This window comes from Manis javanica, chromosome 7 (assembly GCF_040802235.1).
Source record: "Manis javanica isolate MJ-LG chromosome 7, MJ_LKY, whole genome shotgun sequence".
Classification (NCBI taxonomy): domain Eukaryota; kingdom Metazoa; phylum Chordata; class Mammalia; order Pholidota; family Manidae; genus Manis; species Manis javanica.
The window spans coordinates 18,499,524-18,519,964 of record NC_133162.1 but is presented as its reverse complement, the minus strand read 5'-3'; the positions used below and the strand labels follow the sequence as shown (position 1 = coordinate 18,519,964).

The 20,441-nt window shown below is 45.0% G+C and overlaps 1 protein-coding gene and 1 long non-coding RNA gene across 13 annotated transcripts in view; one reads left to right on the top strand and one right to left on the bottom strand.

Moving 5' to 3' along the window:
- The window catches only part of RBM20 (RNA binding motif protein 20), a 176,277-nt gene that overhangs the window by 103,725 nt on the left and 52,111 nt on the right, over positions 1-20,441 (top strand). For 5 of the 10 annotated variants that reach the window (XM_073240439.1, XM_073240435.1, XM_073240443.1 and 2 more), the window contains exon 2: positions 18,313-19,399. In XM_073240439.1, the coding sequence (XP_073096540.1) occupies positions 18,313-19,399 (1,087 nt within the window). Of the gene's footprint in view, positions 1-2,668; positions 2,806-18,312; positions 19,400-20,441 lie in introns of those variants that run through there. The other 5 variants (XM_073240440.1, XM_073240441.1, XM_073240437.1 and 2 more) reach the window with 5 other exon arrangements.
- LOC118968892 (uncharacterized) overlaps positions 2,381-20,441 on the bottom strand; it is a 30,934-nt gene continuing 12,873 nt past the window's right edge. Inside the window, exons 3-8 of one of the 3 annotated variants that reach the window (XR_012133025.1) lie at positions 9,467-9,531; positions 7,823-7,980; positions 7,567-7,690; positions 5,395-5,464; positions 3,577-3,647; positions 2,381-3,308 (exon numbers count right to left, since the gene is read on the bottom strand). This is a non-coding gene — a long non-coding RNA (uncharacterized lncRNA). The remainder of the gene's footprint in view (positions 3,309-3,576; positions 3,648-5,394; positions 5,465-7,566; positions 7,691-7,822; positions 7,981-9,466; positions 9,532-20,441) is intronic. The other 2 variants (XR_005056746.2, XR_012133026.1) reach the window with 2 other exon arrangements.

Here is a 20,441-nt window from a genome sequence, read left to right as displayed (position 1 = left end):
GTTTAATGCTCTACTGTTAACATCTTGAAGTTTTAATAATTTTTGAACAGTGACCTTGTGTTTTCATTTTGCACTGCATCCCACAAGTATGTAGCTAGTTCTGTTCTCATGATCAGAACACCTACCTACCACATTCATATTATTTTACTCTATTAATTCCCTTATGACTCACCTTACATTGGGAGGTTTAGTGGAAGGATAAGGTTTTGCAGACCTTGTGTCAGATGACCACCTACTGACTGTGGGACTTTGGGTAACTTACCCAGTCATTTTGGAGCCTCAGTGTTCTCATCTATAAAGTGGGTATAGATATCTTCACAGACTTGTGAAGATGGAGAGAATATGTGGTTAGCATAATGCCTTGCATTTCCACAATTTCCACATTCAATATTACCTCATGTTCCTCCTGCCCTCCTTGCCTGGCATGGTGTTGGTAGGTATATAGTAGGTGCTCAATGTGTGCTTACTACATTTCAGATTGGGATGGTCAATTTGTGCATCTTCATTTCCAAATGGGGCCAAGGTTTGCATCCTAATCTCTGGTAAGAGCTAGAATCATACACTTAGAGGGTCTAATTCTAAGCAATGACTTTACTTCTTCTGGGGAATCACACTCCAGGCTGTCAGGGCACCATTTTTCTTAATAATGAAGTTTGCCGTCAGTGTATCACGCTATGGCTCTCACCATAGCAGATCCTCAGCCAGCACTCTAGGCACTGGGCTCGTGGACATACACCTCCCATAATCCTGGAGGCAGGCATGGTCCTTACCCCATTTCCCATGGTTAACTGTGCATGGCTGGCTCTGGGGTTGTGTCCTTAACCACTATATACCACCACTTCTCCTCTGGGGGCAAGGGAGTGCAGAGCCTCAGATATGGGTTGACAGGTATTTTTCAGTAAACTTTTAGCCTAACAATGTCCTGAGCAGAATGAAACAAGACAGGCACGGAGGAAGGGCAACATGTGCAATGGCTGATTAGAGCTGAGCCTGACGCTTTGGGGAGAGCCAGCAGATCATGGGAAGGACCCAAGGACTGAGCAGAAATGCAGCTGCGGCCAGGTTGGCTGGTTCCCGCAAGTCAGGATCTGGGACTGGCGCCTTTAGGTGTCTGTGGCTGAGTCAGTGGCAGAGGGCCAGGTGAGCCCAGGCAGCCTGCGGGCTATTACTAAATTAGGAAGAAAGAGCCCTTGGGCTCTCCAGGAAGCTCCCTGGACAGGTGGGCGGTGGACAGGCCTCTGGTGGGCAGCTGAAAATGGGCTGTTCACAGACACGACTGGCTCTCACTTGGGCCTTTCGTGCACTGTAGGAATGTCACAGAGTCCGAGCAGTGGGGAAGCCTCCCTGTTGCCAGTGGCCACCCCCCCTCTCGGCCCCCAGGGGTCCAAGTAAAACAGGAGAATCCAGGAAGCTCTTATCCCAATCCTTTATGAACTCTTTGGGGAGGTTTTTCCTTTAAAAAAGTATACCCTCCTGACTGGTTTTTGAGAAGGGATTATATTGGATGCTGGGCATCACAGATGAACATCAGACCATCCAGGCAGGACAAATTGGGATGATGGTTGCTTTTTATGACCTGGCAATGCGGTCCCTGCAATAGCACATTTTGATTTTGAAAATCATTCAAAGGTTTAGCTTGGTTTGATTGTGTCAGTATTAGAGTGTAAGACTTGGAAAGAGAAGAGAGAAAATAGTGGCAGGAGTACGTGGCTTCCTGGGGAGAAAATGCCCCAAGTACCTCAAGAATTAAGCCACCAATCTGGCCATGCTCCTTGCTGGATGCAGCATCTCCAGTCAATTCCCCAGGGAGAGGGGCTTCTCGGCTTTGGTTTCCTCTCTTTCTTTTGTTGGTATCCTATTTTCTGCAAGGCTTGTGGAAGGGCTTAGCCAAGCAGTTTCTCACCTGTGGCACTACTGAAACTATCTCAGGCTGGCCTGTGGGGTCTGTTCTGAGCATCGTAGGATTTTAGCAGCATCCTTGGCCTCCGCCCAGTAGGTGCCGGTAGCATTCTCCAAGTTCTGACAAAATGTCTCCAGCATGCCCTAGAGGGGGGAATCACCCCCAGTTAAGAGCAACTACTTAGAGCAGGAGACAGTCCATTTTTCCTGCTGAAAGTACTGCATTTCCCACTCGGCAGGTGAAATGATGTGTTACCTCCTGCATCTCCTGCTCCTTTAAAAAAAAAAAAAAGAAGGAGGAGGCAGCGGAGTCAGTTTATCAATGCTGTTTGATGAGGCTGCATCGCTTGATGTCCTTTTGGGTACCTCCGGGACCAAATTGTCCCCTACAAAAACCCAGAGTAAAAACTAAGCAAGTAAACAAACCAACCAACCTCCATCACCACCACCATCAGAGACAAAAAGCCGGCAAATAAACCAGTACAGGAGGCTTAGGAATTTTATTGAAAATGGCCACGTGATTAGCTCCAGGGCCCCCGCTTCAGAGGCGCTCTCTGGAGGCCTGTCTGTGTAGAGTTGGCCTGGGTGTTGATATGTGAAGAGGCTGAGAACATGTGGCATAAACATCGACTGCTATTGTTTGCCATTTACACTCAGCATGTGTAATGCGGCAGGAATGGCTCCTCGCTGCATGTGACTCCCTTCCAGCCCGGTATGCGGTGTGCTGGGGCCTCTTTCTCTTTCGCTCACTTCTTCGCTTGCAGTCCCCCTCCTCTGCCCCTTCCCAGAATCTTAAGTGGACGCTTGTCATGACTGGCATGCAGAAAGCTGGTAGAATGTCATTGGAATGTTCTAGGCAGGCAAATGAGCGACACCCAAAATGACCCCCGGCTCCGGTGGCCTCAGGTAAGCATTCAGTGCTGGGCGCTCCGGTCTTTTTCCGAAAGGTAAGGTTGCGTGGTGTCACCCTACCTTTCCCCGGGAAAGGTTCCTTTTTATTCTCTAGTCCAGGCAGCACTTCTGACCATGTTCTTGGCGCTAAGCGTTTGTGCTGTATCCCCACCCCATCCTGTTTAAAAAAATTGTAATAAACGATTCACAGCGACAGGGTAAACATGTGACCTCAGACATCTCCCCGTGACCCCGGTGATCCCAATGTCAGCATGTCTAGATGCTCTTTTTACGCTGGTTACTAAACTCTTTTATAAACAAAGTCGCATGGCCACGGGAAAACAGATTGCGCGACCACCAGACCTGAGGGAATGGAAGGGGACGTTTTCGGAATCCTGAAACCTTATAAATGGTGAGGGTCTCTTAAAGTTGAGACGTTTTGTGTTAGTTGCTGGAATTTGTCAGGATGGAAAATGAACGTTTGAAATGTCTCTCATCTGTTGAGTGCAGTCAGGCTCCTGAATGGGGAGAGGAGCGCCGTGTTAGAAGTTAGAGAGCAGGGGATATTTTGCCAAAGAAAGAGGGCTTGAAAGCACCTCGGAAGGAGCCATACTACGCATTTCAGTTACTATTAAGTACTTGAAGTAAAGTTAAATTTCAAAACAAAACTATTTTAATAGCCTCCAAGCAAGCAAGCATATAAACATCTCTTGTGAGTTCAGGGGACATATTTGGAAATAGATGTGATGATCTGTTAGCAGGCTCAAGCACACCAACATGACTCACCTCGTATCTTTATCTGATGCAATTAAAAGTAGCTTCAGCACATTCAGGAGCGGAGTATACTGGTTTTCTCCCTGCAAAAACAAACCCACGCTCCTAAAAATGGCGCGTATGATGGATCTTACATCATGGGAATTTTTTTTAACCTTAAAAAAAATTCCATTATGTAGCTTTGCCATTGGTTTCTGCCTTGTATGTATTGGAATCTCCCCCCCGTCGCCCCCCTTCTCTGCATGTCTTGGCAAAGATGTCAGAAAACAGAAGGGGAGAGGGTTAATATTTTCACACACTTGCCCCCTCCCCCACATGCATACACTAACAGCTGCCACATATGATTTTGTGGAATTTGATATTTCGAATGAAATGACTTCCTTGTTTTCCATAGTAATATAATAATCAATTTTACCATAAAGGACTGTGTTCATGTCCAGTCTTGGCTGCTCCTAATTAGCAATGCATGGGGTACCAGGGGAAAGTGCTGGAAAGCAGTTTTGAGCGAAAAGTCAGCCATGGAGTTTTAACCATTCTTGCCTCAGCCAGGGCAGTTCTCAGTCTGCTTGGATGATGACCACAGGGTTCATTTGTTATGATCTGAGAAAATATCTAGAATGGCACATGCGAATGCAATGGAGATTGGCCTATGCTTCTAACTGTTGTTTCTTTTTGTCTTTTATCTCCTCTCTGCAGTAACTTTTATATGGCCACAGCTGTGTAAGATAGAGAGAGTCAAAAGCCATCTACATATATTCTCTGCCTTGGGGGGCACCTGTATTTTGTTGGCTATAGACAGAAAGACATGTTTCTTTAGGCACCAGAAATTTCCACTGACCTTGGGAAATTGATGTTTTCTCAAATAAATAGTTACATGGTATATTATGAAGTTCCAAATCTAATAGTCTCATTTGCTCCAAGGGACTTAAAAGAAACAATGCACATACCCAGTACACACATGGAAACATACACCTCATACTTCACAGTGAAACACTTAGCATTTTCTGCTAAGGTCTACATTCTTGTGTGCTTGGAGACAGTCATAAATTCAAGCAAGTTGCATAAATATTTGTTCATTGCCTCTGGTTTGCTTGGTGCTGAGCCAGACAGATACTCAGGCATTCAAAAGATTTTAGGATGTGGATGATGTCTTCAAGGGGTTTATAATTTAGAGTCACCTCCAGAAAATGTCACCTGTCTCTGCAGCAGGAACTGTATACTGGGAGAAGTCTTATCACAAAAGACTATTTATTGAGGTGTGTGAAAGATGCTTTAGTACAGGTAAGAAATACTGATTTATTGCGCACTGTGTTTGTGACCCGTTGTGGGCTTATAAAAACTTCAGTGTTTATTCTCAAGTATAACTGAAAACAAATGGTCATTCTGTTTGTAGTTACAAAAATGTCTTGTGGGGATTAAAGTGATGAAGAACAGATTCATTCTATTCCTTTATAGATTGGTGAGTTTCAGATTTTGCTTCACAGTAGTTCTCCTGGGGAGCTACTAAAAATCCCAGTATCTAGAGTGAATCAGAATCTCTGGAGATATGACCCCAAGCATCCGTCTTTTCTAAAACATACCAAGTAATTGTAATGTCACCAAGTTTGATATAATAATACAGATGATATTATAAAAAAATCATTTTAACTTCATGTGAGTTTGGAAAGTAACTTTCCCATAATGATGCTGCAGCTTGACTAAAGAGTTTTTGGCATTCTGGAGTCTGACCCTTCTGTTCTCTGCGTTAGTGTACTCATTGTGAATGGTGCTAGGCTTTCTGTTCAACAAATCTGATGACATGATGATGAGCCAATCAACTAACTAAATTACCTGCATTTTTATGAACTTGAGTGTTTTGATTCTGGAAGGCCACATGTTGTTGAACATATCAGCAGAGTCCCTTAAAGGAAGGCAGATATAAGAGTAATTACATTGCCCCTGAAGTTATTTTTGCAGTGTCTGTAAGACCCATGCAGAAGGAAGTCCCTTTGGGTGTACTGGGCAGCTAGTAGATAGAGGTAGCTCCTTAAAAATATAGCTGTTACTCAATTTCTTATAACTCATCATAGCTTCTGAGACTTGGAAGGTAGGTTCAAGATTTTCTCATTCAGTGCTTCTCAAAGTGCAGCATCCTCATCAATGGGACTTGTTAGAAATGCATATTCTCAGGCCCCAGCCTAGACCTGAGGCCCAGGACCCGGGGGTGAGCTCAGCACCTTTGTTTTAAGAAACCCTCCCGATGCCCACCATCCTTGACAATCCCTGCTCTGGTTTCACCATATAATTTTACAGGCAGGTCTGTTAAGTGACAGCTAATGCCTCTCTCTGAAGTGCCCCAGGACTAGAGGAGCAGTAGAGGCTAGAAACCCAAATCTCTCAGGGACAAAATCTACCTCTAAACCATAGCCAGACTATCTTAACTTTTCCAGTGTTATAATGAATAGCTTTAAGACAAACCCTCCATCCTAAACTCATAAGGCATAAAGGAACTGTAAGGGTCTCATTTGGCTGTCCCATTTCACAGATGAGAAAATTAAGGTCTGCAGGGTGGAGTGACTACAATAGGATGTATGGTTATTGGTGGCACAGCCTGTGTAAGGAGCAGGTCTACTTAAAACCATAGCAGAACCTCTACCCCCCACCTCTGCACCAACTACCCCACCTCTTCACATTCACATGGACTCCTAGTTTTGACTTAAAACACATTGTTTAAAATGCCCAGATTAGCAGTAAGACAACTCTAGAAAAGACCAACTATACTGATTAAGAATTTTAATTCTTTAAAATTAATCTAAAATTTTATTTTGATTTAAAATGGGCTTGAATTCTATAACCATCCTGTTCATTTACCAGAAAAATCTCAGTGATATAAAGTACTGAAAATAAGGTTTAGTGAACACAGGGGCCATTCCTGGAGCATGTGTTTCATCTCAGAATCATGTAGATTAGACATTTATATTTCCTCAGATTATACACTGAGGTTGCATATTCTTTAGATTTAGTTAAAGGGAAAAATGTGGCAACAAATCTGTTTGTTGAATATTTAGAGTTTTATACTTGATGATGCGATTGGTGGTATTTACATAATTTTGACAGTGTCCAAAGCCTGAACCTAATCCACATTCTCTGCAGAGCTTTATCTTCAAAGCTTAGTAGCAACATACACACAGAACATTGAGCCAGGAAAACAAATTGAGAACATGATACACAACTATTATCTCTACACACATACATTTGGAGCAGGTGTGTACATCTATAGAGATGTTCACTGGTTCCACATACCTACCAAGTGCCAGGCACTGTAATGTGAAATAGAACACTTAGTACCTGCCTTCAAAATGATCATGGGGTGCTAAAGACAGCAGATGAGAGATTGAGTACCCACTTATGAGAGAGGGTGGTAGGAGTTAGAAGAGAGTATAATTGAGGCTTGTGGAGCAGCAGGGCATTATGGGGGATCATAGAAGGGGCACCAACTCACATTCTGAATGGGGGCAAGAGTCAGTGAAGGCTGCCTGGAGGAGGTGCCATCTGATTTGCATGTTAAAGGATTATAGTTACTGAGGTGAGGAGGAGTAGGGAAGAGGTTGTCCTGGAAGAAGGAACAGTGCATGCGAAAGGCACTCATGTTTGTGCGCAGTTGTCCTTCATTGGCAGTGGTGGTCTGGAAACGCCTAAATAGTTCATTTGCATGTATAAACATTAGCATTTGTCTTCTTAGAGTACTTGTATAGCAGTTTTAAAATATTCATTTCAAACAGCTTATTTTCCAAGACTCCTACATTCCCCAGAAAAGTTTGCTGGGTGAGAGGGCATCATATCTTATGTTACTGAGAAAATGGGAAGGTCTGTCCTAATCTCAGAAGTAAAGCCAGCTCCCTCAATTTTAGCCTTCACAAAACTGGTGAAATTCTGCCCAACATGAATTTCCTTGAAGAATTGTGTTTCAGGCAAACTTATTCCAGCTTTGAATGGATTCAAGCTGCATTTTACTGTGAATACCTGGTTCTGTCTGAGGAATGCCTTTGTAGAGAAGACCCTTTCAGAATGAAGCACTTTTAGTATTTTATTCGCTAAATCATCATGGGTAGAGTTAAGAGAGCCTCTTCTTGTGCTGAACTGCTTGCTGAAGAGAACAGAGATAGAAGAAATTCAATTATTTCATGCTGGATGACCTGCAACACATGAATCTGAACCAAGCCATATATATAAAAATGGCTTCCTTAAAAGCATTCCCAGGAGCTTAAAAATAACTTACTTTGGAGTATTACTGCTAATTGTTATTCAGTATTGTTCAGTTATCATCACCGTCCTCCTCCTCCTCGTGCTTTGCAGAGCACCTGCGCATCTGGGATCTTTACAACAGTTCTCAGAGCAGACGTTAGTATCTCCATTTGACAGATGAGGAAATTCAACCTTGGAGTCATAAGATTTCAAAGGTGGAAGAGATCTTGGAGATCCTTGCATCCAGCATTCTCATTTTACAAAAAGGGAAGCTAACTGCACTACAATCCCACAAGGAGTAAATGGTGGCTCCGGGAACAGTCCTGGTTATTCTCATTTCTAGCTCACCAATTTTGTCACTCCACCATGCTGCCTTCAATCTTCAGGGTATTAAGACAAACTTGGGGAAAATATGCATTCTTAGGAGAAATAATGTTGAAACTAGTCCTACTGTTTTACGAGCACATGCGGGTATAGAAACAGTCTTATTTTTATACTTTTCCTATGTATAGAAAAATACAGATAGACAGCTATATAGATGCACACACCAATGTGGCTGTCACTGGGGAGATAGAGGTGGAATTAGACTTTAAATTCCATATTTTTTTCCAAAAAAAAGCAGAGTTTCAAGGGACTTCTGCTTTATCTCTATAATTTTATTTTTTTGGTAAAATATATCTGAAGCAAAAACAGCCATATAGTACCATTTGTTATCTTGGGGGTGATGGGCAATGAATTCATAAGTATTTGTTATATTCTTCATTTTTTCATTTTCAAATTCAAAACAAAACAAATATGAGTATTAAAAAAGAAATAATCACCTACAATACCATCATTTTATAAAAGAAAGGGTATTTTAAAGAAAGAAAAGTGGTTCATAAAGAAGGAAAAGGAAAAAGCTAACATTAGGTTCTTGGTGGTTAAATTGACATGAATTCTCTTTGCTTTAAGTCTTTCCTGTTATGACACTAGCAGAACATGCATTCTTTTCTCTGAACTTGGTGCATTATCTGTTTTCTTTTGCATATTTAGAGCACGTCTGATATCTCCAGGAAGAAAGGCAGACCGTTTTTTGTCAGTTATGAAACCACTAGTTGCCCCTTTGTGACTGCATGTCCCGCTGTTCTGAGAATCTTTTTCTGACTAATGAGAGTGATACAGAGTACAGTGTGGACCAAAAGGTTGATAATCTGATACCAGATGTATTATTTAAAAGTCATGTCTTGTATGTGCTAAGCTTATTGTAGTAATCATTTTGCAATAAGTGCACATATTAAATATACATACCTACATATCAAGTCATTACATCATAAACCTTAAACTTACACAGTGTTATAGCTAAGTTATAGATCAATAAAACTGGAGAAGAAATACTGTGACAAGTTGGGAGAAAAACCACAGAGTAAAGGAAGAAAGCTTTATATTTTAGTACGCTTACATTAAAAACAAAAAAACGCAAGCCAAAAAATCACATCCAAACAAGTGGAACCAGTAATGTGGTCTTAGAAGTTCCCTTTAATGGACATGTAAACAGAGGATAAAATACTGACCTTACAATAAAAAGACTCTCGTTCAAGTCCCAGCCCAGTCCCTCATTCACTGTTTGTCCTCAGGTGTTTCACCCGACCTTTCTTGGTCTCAGTCTTAACACACACTGGAAATGTCGTATCTGACTTACCTTACCCTGTGGTAGTCCTGAAGCTCAGATAGCTAACAAGATGAAAACACTTACTAGCACTCCAACTGAAAAACATGAGGCAGAAGAAATGATAGGATTATTGTTGCTGTATGAATCACTCCAAGAGGTGCCGTGGTGGTGTGAATCATCATATGGCAATGTCATGGCTAAGGCGCCAATATGGGATAATGCCAGCATTGACCCAGTAATCCCGAAATTAGTCACAGAGGCATCTCTGGCTTTCACTCAGCAGCCCTATTGTTACCGAGAAGACCACACTATCAAAAAAGTGGGTGATTTCACTCTTCTCCCTACCATGACGAAGGCTCACTTAATGCACGTTGATAGGGACGTGACCCACTGTAGGGCTGCATTAGCCCTGAGGAATGAGGGAACCGAGGAGCCAGCTCCGGTTCTCCCCTGTGTAGTTGTGTGACTTGGGTTGATTCATATATATGTCAACTTCATTGGGTTTCACTCTTTCCCTCTGTAGAATGAGTGGGTTGAACTAATGGTCTCTAAGGCCTCTTCTTATACTTAACATCTGTGATCATTAGCACGAGATTGAACTTTTGCCCTAATATTACTGGGGTATCACAGTCTCTTTGTAACCCGACCCTTAGGGACTGTTCCCTGTGGTTCACATCTGGACCTAGCTTCTAAGAGCATTACAGGAAGGTCCAGAATTAATGAGTTGAAGTTCAGCTCCCAGGAGACGGTGGAAGAGCAGGTCAGCAAAGACCTGACCCTGAGCGTTTGACGTGGCCACCCTATAAATGTCGGACCAAACCTGGAGAATATTCTTTTGCCTGGTCCTGAGCTCTTCAGCCTGGGTTATATTTTATATCTTAGCACGTAAGAAGACATGGCACATTCCTGGCCTGGAAAAGGAACTGAGTTGAACTGGAAGTAAATGTAAAATTCCTAATCATCATCTTGGAAGATAGTGTGCTCCCTGCAGAGGTGACTGGACAGGTTGGTGGGGCTGCTCCTGGAAGGCTGAAAATGACCAGGGACGAGCTTGCTGTGAGTCCACATAGATTCGTGCTACTGAACTTTGGCTGCACCCTTGTGGCTACTCCACAGCCCTTTAAGTCTGTCGTTGACTGTGTATCCATTCACCAAGCAGCTGTTGTAACTCTGTTCACCGCACAGCCCTGCTTCCTCCCCTCCTTGCAGATGCCCACCCTTACTTTTCCCTTACTTTCTCTCCATATTTACATCTACTTGCGTCTTCCTCTCTAAGGATGATGTCATCTCTCTGCCTTGGCAGGGTCCACCTGCCATCTGCACTGATGGCAACAGGGATAGTAATGGGAATGACAGTGGTGGGAAGGCTAGTAAAGCAATGGTCACCGCTGCATTTGTTCAGTGAACGATTGCTGTGTTCTAGGAGCTGTGTGGACCAATTTACGGATGCCCTGTCATTGAACTCTCAGAATGAGCCTAGAGCTTAGATACAGCCAGCCCTGCTCTAACGATGAGATCCCTGAGGCTGAGAGGAGTAGTTGTTGCCTACAGTTCCCAGCTCACAAATGGTAAACTGGAATTCACCCCCAGGTGGATGCAAAGTTTGAAACCTTAGCCCCTGGCCATGCTGCCTCTCAGTCCTGTTCCAGTGCCTGGATGTCTGGTGCTCCATAAATATGGCTGAACCGATTTTAACTCATTCTGCCCTGAATCCTGAGGGTAATGTGATTATCACCAAGGATGTAAATAATAAATACTGCTTCCTCTGTAGAAGGATGTTTTCTGAAAGGGGAGGGTGTATTGTGATCACACAGAAAATGTTCTCTTTTCAGTAATCTTCCAGCCAGTGCCACACACTTGTATCTGTATGGCACCTAGCAGTTTGCAGAGCATTGTGACAGCTCTTTACTTCCTTAACCGCACATGAACCCTCATAAGTAAATGAGAAAAGACTGTGCTTTCTTGTAAATGAGGACACTGAGGTTTAGGGACCTCAAGTCTGGTGTCCACTGTGACACAGTTGACAAGCACTGAGTTAGGAATGGAAGCCAGGAGGCCTGACTCCTGCAGCTCACAGCCCACTGGGCACTCACTATACACTCCCCTTGCCTCCAAGTGAGAGAAGACTAGAGAACAATTGTATCTTTAATACAGATCCCCTCATCCTAGGGGGATAAGTAGAGCCACTGCTTAATGCGGTAAAAATGGCCTGTTAGGTGCTGAGGTAGGACAGGTGTCTCAATTGATTAGAAGCCCCCCAAAGCCCTACTCTGAGGCCTAAGGCATTATATCCCCCTGCTCACAGGAGCACCTGAGTGGCCAGAGCTGGATCTCTGAACCTGTAAAAGGTTGTCATGCAGCCCTCACCCTTATGGGGGCTCTACCTGCATCCCACTTACACTTTGGCCTCATGGCCATGGTATGGGGTTCTTACTCCACCCGGGGTGGACAAGCATCATGTTTCCCAAACCTCCAAGAAGCACGTTTCCATGGTCAGCAGATACACCAAAGTGCCTGCCAGAGTTCCCCCTGTAGTGACCCCTTAGCTCCAGCTGAGAGTCAGTCCACTCTGCAGAGAAGATAAAGAGGGGCAGGGGGCTGTAGAGGGCAACCATTTGAATTACATGCAGGTTGTTCAAGTTGGTCGGCTTTCTTATTACATTATTTTTATTAAGCTAGTAAAGGAAATGCACTGATTCATGGGCAGAAAAGTCCAAGCAGATCCAGGGGTAGCTGGCTCAAGATATCCCTGTGTGGTCATCCAGAAACTGTCTGTGTCCCTGTCTCCAGGCAATATCTTTGGGTTGGTTTTAATGTCCAGCAGGCTCTCCTTAAGTGGTGGCTTAAATTCAACCACTTTACCAGTCCAGGCATGACAAAACAGCGCCTCTTTCCTGATTGCTCCAATAAAATGTCAGGGTGTGTCCATCCCGGAGCCAATCATGGTGGCCAGGGGGCTCCAACTAGCCGGGTCTGCATCACCTAGGAGGAAGACTACCATTCCCAATTTATGGATAAGAAAATTCTGAGGGTCAGAAAAATAAAGCGACTTAGCCTCATCACACAACAGACAAAGGGAAGCCCGGGTCTCTGACCAAGGTTCACCCTGCAGCTGCTTTTCATCAACAGCTGATGCATCTTTTCATCTGTAGGTAGAGTAATAAGTCCAGAATGTTTACAACTCTTTGTTCAGAGTTCAGGCACAGCCCTTTTCTCTGGTTTGTTATGTTTCTCTAACACATCTGCAGCTTGAACCACTTCCTCCCGCGCCCTGCTGTTCTGGGCTTACCTCAGTCAGACATTCATTACTCTCAGTGTTGACCTGTCTCCCTGCCATCTTGGGAGGGTTTCTCTTTCTCCAGCCCGGTGTCCCTCCCACCTGGCAATGTCACCTGGCATATAATAGATGCCCAATCCACATGGGCTGAATGAATAAGCTTGTGAATGCTCCTTTGGCCCCTTGAGTGTAGCCTGCTTCAAAGCTGCGGCCCCACAGCCTCAGCCTGTCTTGAGTGTTCTCTCTTCCTTTCTGAACCAGGTGAATTAGGTCACAAAATCAGCACCCTGAAAAAGTCAGCACCCTGAACCAAGGAAGGACATTGCCATACTCCTTGTGCCCAAATACTACTCCATTATTGCATCCTGCTTGGGACTTAGAATAAAATGTGAAGGAGCTTTGGGACAAATAATGAGCATTATCAAGCTGGGACAGCTATTGGGCTCTCTCAGTCCTGGTGGATACAGGATTGCACATCCTTTCACACTATGGAATTAAACCATTAGAGTTCTCATCTGGGTCTACAAAATCCTCCAGCATTATAAATGCAACTAGTTCTCCTTTATGTTATATTTTCAAAACTTGAGAGAAATGCTGTTTTCGTGAAAACACACACACACTCATACACACCCCTTTCTAAATGAGCAGGGAACCAGAGTTTCTAATGTAATTATGCACTGTTAATTCTTTGTAGCAATTCCTGGCTCAGGAAGGAAGCCTCAGGCCTGGGACAGTGGGCCCCATAGAGGACTGGTCCACTCAGGCAGCAGTGTGGAGTGATGGGTATCCCAGCTCTGTTCCCAGTACCCCAGCACGTGACTCATGGTGCTGCTGACCATCCTGGCCAGAGCCCTGCAGACCCACTGCCACACCCAGGCTGGGGGCAGAGAGGACACGGCCGGTGCCTAGGACCTTGCCCCCCATCAGCTCCCAGACACGGGGCATCCCTTTGTCACCATTAGCACATACGGGGCCTTCGAGGGGACCTGCATCTTTATACCTCCCTGGTGCTCAATGAGTGCCTTGCAGACTGAAGGCAGTCAGTGTCTCTTGGAACAGAGGGGAGGATCACAGATAAATATGGGCAGATGATTTGGTGATGAAATCGATAGTTCTGGGGCTTAGTGAAGGCTTTGGAGACAAAGCTGTTCCGTCAGGCATCCTGGGTTCTCATTTAGGTTTTACTGCCACCCTGCTGTATGGCTTGGGCATCACTGTCTTTGCCCGCAAGGGGGGTGAATTAGTTGATCCCTAAGGGTCTGCACTTAGCCTTCCCAGGTTGCTGGTGCCCCAATTGGGTAAAGAAAGTTGACTTTGAAAATCAAGAGACCTGTGGGTTTTTCTGGGTCCTGGCTAAGTTCCCAGAGGGTTTTTAGACAACGGGTCAGATGGTCTGTGCCCCCCTGGACCTCTGGGGGCAGAATTTTTACCACAAGGTCCAGCCATGTGCCCATGCCCATCACTGCCTTCTGGAGTGGAATCCTTTCCTGCATATCCTTTCTTGGTGGATTGCATTAGTCTCCTGTTGCTTCCGTGACATATTACACAAATGTAGTGGCTTACAACAACACAAGCTTCTTATCCTATGGCTCTGGAGGTCTGAAATCCACAGTCAGTCTCACGGGCCAAAGCCAGGGTGTCAGCAGAGCTGGTTCCTTCTGAAGCTCTAGGTAAAAACCCGTTTTCTTGCCTTCTGAGTTTTGGGAGACCACCTGCATTTCCTTGACTCATGGCCCTTCAAAGCCAGCCACATAACATCTTCTCTCCTCTCCGACCTCTGCTCCCATCCTTGTATCTTTTCTCTCTGACTCTGATCCTCCTGCCTCCATTTTATAGGGACTCTTGTGACTACACTGGGCCTACCTAGATAACCCAGGATAATCTCTGCATCTCACCATCCTTAATTTAATGACATCTGCTAAGTGTCCTTTACCATGTACGGTAACATTCACAAGTTCTGGGGTTAGGATGTGGATCTCTTTGTTGGGGTGATGCCACTCAGCCTGCCACAGGGATTGGCCATTCAGTTTCAAAACAGAGACTGGGCCAGGGAGAAGAGGGTATTGCGACTCCTGCTTTGGGATGGGGAATTGTAGGCGGTCCTCCAACCAGAGGGCTAGTGACTCCACGAGATTGCGGTTTAAGCACCATATAACAGTAAAATCCATTTGCTTTCTAGGTAGGTTTATTGTCCTTTTTGAATGTTTGAGGGCCTTGATCCACAGAAATGTATATTCTCAGAAGAGGGGTCCACATCTTAAAGCCACCACGTTCTGATAAGCCGCGTCCATCATCCTCTTTCTTTACTCTATTCTCAGCAGTTACTGAGCTCCCACCACGCATGAAGCAGTGTGCTGGGGAAATGAGAGACTCTCCCAGAGTGCAGCCTTCCCTCCTGGAGCTTATGTCTAGTGGAGGGAGAAAGACACATACGCAATCATTTTTAACACAAGGCAGGATGTGCTGATACAACACTGACAAGCTGAGGTGGTGGGGAGACAGGAGGGTGACAGCAGTTCTGGCCCTGGAGTTGTCAGATCATATGCCCCAATTTTTGGCTCAGAAATATCACTATATGCATCTAAATTTTGGGTTATGAATTCTTATAGGCTAAGAATTTTAGGCCCCCTTTTTTTAATAGGCTCATGTGTCTTTTCCTCTTTATCTACAGTTTTTTGGGTCAAAGGCAGTATCTAGCTCTGACAATTCATGTGAAATCACTTCTATGCAAGGTCGATACAAGTTGGGGGCAATAGAATTTACTAGGCAAAGTGGCAGTTGGAAGGAAAATCTAGTTAATCTTATTTCATGTTGGATCTGAATGGGGAAAGGTTGGTCACTTGCACCATACTCAGAAAAGCATTCATTCTGCATGGCTGACCTACAAATACCCAGCCAGGTTGGCTTTCCTTGTTGGAAAGACAGCTCTTCCTCGCATGTCTTTTCAGAGGCAAAGGGGAATCTCCAGCAAGAGCTCACTGCAGCCTAGAACACAGTTTGAGAAAATACAGCTGACTTCTGTGGGAAAACAAAACCAACCTTGTCTTAGTCTGGTCATGGAAACCAAGTTGGCACCTCATTATCGCCTTGTTAGCAAGGACAGGCTGCGTTGTAGACAAACCTGGGAGGAAGGGTTGGCCCTGTGTGGGCAGGGTTTTGAGTTAAGCTTAATTGCTCTTCTAAAGCTAAGTTACTTAATACTATACAAGTAAAAATCTATCATCAGACTCTTGACCATCCCCTCTTCCTTTCATATTCTTGCCTAGGTAGACAATTAGCGCCTCCCCAGCTCTGGTGCTGCCATGACTTGTGTCTGGGCCACACGGGGGCCACCAAGGCTTTGCTGCAACCAGCACAACTACCCAGAAGAGAAAAGGGCTGCAACTATCTTTAACCTTGACCTCCCCAGCCCCCAGTATCTTAAAATGCAGCCAGCCTGTTCTGTCCCTGGAGCACAGCAGAACTGCTGGCTGGGTGTTGGTAGTGTCTCCTTAATGACTTATAAGAAATTCTTGCTTTCTCACAGAACAGGAGAGAGTAAGCCAAAGTCATTTTTATCTGGCTCTGAAATGTGTTTCATGCTTGTATTTGAATGTGGGTGTGTCTAATGTTCTGAGAACTGACTTCAAACTGAATAGTGAAGCAGCCCATGAAGAGGTATTCAGAGAAAGCTGAGAAGCTGCATACTCAACCACCTGTCCGCCTTCTTCTCAGAGCCTGGGTGGGGTTTGAATCTGGCATCTGTACTCACCAGCAGTGAGTGTTCATAAGTGGGCCACCTAATCGCTCTGAGCTTTAGGTTCTTGCCCTGAAAAATTAGGGTGAAAATGTCCTATTCCATAGGACTGATGGAGAGATCAAAAGGGGCACCACAGGCTAAGCTCTGGTCACATGGTAGTTTTGCAGTAAATGTCAGAATCTCTCCTGCTCACCTTCCTCCCCATTACCTCTACACCTCCTCCCTGCCTCCCATTCTCTCAGGCCAATGCAAAGCACCTACCTAAGCAGAAGCTCTTTCCTCACAGTGTCTCCAAAGTGGGAATGGTGTGATGTGCTACACAATTTCCATGCCTCCCCTTTTTTCCTTACCTACCCCCCAGTGTCTCTCTAATTTGTTTCATCGTCATCAGACTTTTACTCTAGAGCCCTTGACAGTGGAGGCCTTGTCTGAAGTGTCCCAGCTTTGCAACTTCTGCCCCACACTTCTATAGGCATGTTGAATGTATAGCCTGGGTTGTCCCAATGGTAATCCCAATTTCAAATGCACAATCCCATTCTTTCCATTAACATGTCCTGGGAATTCCGGTTCATTAATGTCCCAAACATATTTCCTAATTACACCCACTCCCCAGAGGGGAAGTTAATGGATTTACAGAGTACCCTGACAATAAACCACATATGCAGCTTTCTGGGACAGTCTGTCTTCTTTCCAGACCAGGTATCCTTGTTCCTGGTCCAGAAACAACCATAACCAACCAACAGAGGTCATATGAAAAGCACATGTCAGACAGAACACCTCTGTCTGCAGTAAGATTCTCTGGGAGCCATCACTGCCTGTGACTTCGAATTCTGATTCAATACTTCTAATTTTTTTGGTTATTCCTTACTACTAGCTGGGTTTGAGACTAGATTCAAGGGAGAAGATCCTCATTGCTTTTGGATGTGAAATGAGGATAAAGATCAAAATGTGTTTGGCACAAATTATATGCACAATTCTCTCTGTATGCAATTTTGAAGTCTGCTTTTTTCACTTAACATTAGTGTACATAGGTTTTTCTCATGTCACTAATTTTTTTTTGGGTAAACAATGTCCTTACCAAATTCAAGATAGTGTCTACAGTTGACAATGATGGGGGTGAGGTGTGGATGGGGGGAACAGATACCCAAGGGGGATTTAGTATGTTGGAAAGTCTCTTATTTTGAGCCTGGTACAGGGCACACTTGTTTGTCTTAAATATTACATAATGTAGAAATTTATACCATTAGTGAATTGTTATTTAACATGTCATTGTGTAGATATATTACAGTTTACTCTGTTTAAAGCTTGCCTTCCCTGAAGTTAGTTGATATTAGTAATTTTCACTTTGGGCTCTTAAATCATGTGGTATTATTAAATGTCTTTGGGCATTAAATTTTGTGTGCATTTCAGCTCAGTTTCTTAGGATAGATTTGTAGAATTGAATTACTGGGTCAAAGAGTGTGACTGTAATGAGTGTATATCACCAGACTACCTTTTAACAAAGTTGCAAGAGTTTAGACTATCATGCTTTTGTGTTCATTCAGCTTTATCTCACGAGTTGCTAAAAAAAATTTGCTGTTTTGCTAGGCAAATATTTGCTTCTAATGGTTTTAGCTTGTATCTCTTTGATTACCAGTAAAATTGAATATTCTGTCAGAAAGTAATTTCTCTGTTGGAGTTTTTCTTTAATTGACATGTATGCATGAGTACAGATTTTTGCATACTCACTTATATGTCAGTCGTATGTGGGCGGGTCTTGTTTATAGGCAGGGTGGAGTGGGGTACATGATAGGCAAAGAAAGAGCCCTTGGGCCCCCTTCGTGAAAACCAGTTTGTATCTAGACCTTTGTCTTCCTGCAGTGCAGCCAAGCTCCTGGACAAGAACCCGTTCTCGGTCAGTAACCCAAACCCTCTGCTTCCTTCACCTGCCAGCCTCCAACTGGCTCAACTGCAAGCCCAGCTCACCCTCCACCGGCTGAAGCTGGCACAGACGGCTGTCACCAATAACACAGCGGCTGCCACGGTCCTGAACCAAGTCCTCTCCAAAGTGGCCATGTCTCAGCCCCTCTTCAACCCGCTGAGGCATCCGTCTGTAATCAGTGCCCCCCATAGTCATACCGGGGTGCCCCAACATGCTGCAACCATGCCCAGTGCCCGATTTTCCTCGAATGCAATTGCCTTCTCGCCCACCAGCCAGACACGAGGCCCAGGACCCTCTGTGAGCCTTCCCAGCCAGCCCACTAATGCCGTGGTGATGCATCCTTTCAGCGGGGTCATACCTCAAACTACTGCCCAACCGGCAGTCCTCTTGGGCATTGGCAAGACCGGGCCTGCTTCTGCTGCAGCAGGATTCTACGAATATGGCAAAGCTGGCTCTGGCCAGGCGTATGGCTCTGAAACGGACGGTCAGCCCAGCTTCCTGCCAGCCTCAGTCTCTACCTCGGGCAACATGACTTATGAAGGGCACTATAGCCATTCAGGGCAGGATGGCCAAGCTGCCTTTCCCAAGGACTTCTACGGACCCAACTCCCAAGGGTCACATGTGGCAGGTGGATTTGTGGCTGAGCAGGCCGTGGGCGTGAAAGGAGAGGTAGGTCCTCTGCTGCACGGTCCAAACAGCCAATGGGAGAGCCCCCATGGACTCTCTGGCCAAAGCAAGCCTGATCTTACAGCAGGCCCTAACCTGTGGCCTCCAGTCCCCAGCCAGCCCTATGAGCTGTATGACCCTGAGGAGCCCACCCCAGACAGGACCCCTCCTTCCTTTGGGGGTCGGCTAAACAACAGCAGACAGGGTTTCAGCAGTGCCCGGCGGCGGGCCAAGGAGGAGCAGGCCATGCTGTCCGTGCGGCCCCTGCAGGCTCATGAGCTGAATGACTTTCACGGTGTGGCTCCCCTTCACATGCCACACATCTGTAGCATCTGCGACAAGAAGGTGTTTGATTTGAAGGTGAGTCGTCCGAGACCCTGGCTGGGAGTGACTGCTGGAGCCTGGATGGGCTTGACACCACAACCCACTCTTGTTACTCATGAGTGAGGAGCTAGGACATGTGGAGCTTGGGTAACAGAATTTTGCCCATCAGCACCCTTGATTAAAATTGTAGGGTCAGAATTCTAGGCATTAGGAAAGGTATTATGTATCATTATGAAAAATGTAAATAGGAAAAATAAAAAAATAAAATTATAGGTATTAGAGCCAAAATGCTCTTCAGAAATGTATCAGGGCCAGTCCCTTGCTTTAAGGCAAGTAAGAGATTCTTACCCGTGCTTATAGAGGAGAAAGCTGTGGCTGAGTGGGGGGGGTCAGGTGACCCCACTTGGGTTACAGGTAAGGGACTCAGCAGTTGGAGCCTCCTGCCTCTTTGAGGAAGATTTCTCCTCTGTGGTATGCCGAGAAGCTACTGTTCTTGGAGTACATACATTGTTTTAAATAAAGGAGGGAAAAAGCTAGTGAAATATTGGATTAGGGACAAGAGTAATTCTCAGGCAAGACAGGCAAATTATTATGCAAGGCCTCAGCTTTCCTATCTGCAAAATGGAGATAGAGCCTCATGACACCTTCCCGGTGTTGTAAAATGCTTTGGGCTTCTGTAAGCATAGTATAATTTCCCCCAAAACGTGTTGCTGATGCAGTGAAATATTCCAAAGTAATAACAATTGCAGCAGCTAACATTTTAGACCCTCTCTGTATGTCAGCAGTAACTCTGCGGGGTAGAGAATATTATTAGTCTCATTTTGCAGATGAGAAAACAAGGTCCAGAGAGATGAAACAACTTGCAGTGCCCCGTAGCTAGGAAGTGGCGGAGTGAAGGGTTCCCAAATGGGTCTGACCTTCCCAGAGCATGAACATCTTAAGCACAGGGGTGTACACCCGCATCTTTCATCCCATCTGCAGAGCATAACGACCCCTGCTTAGTGCTTCATGGGGGTCACAAAGCATATTGTTCACTCTGCTGGGGTCACATCAGACAAGTGTATCCCTGTCACCCCGC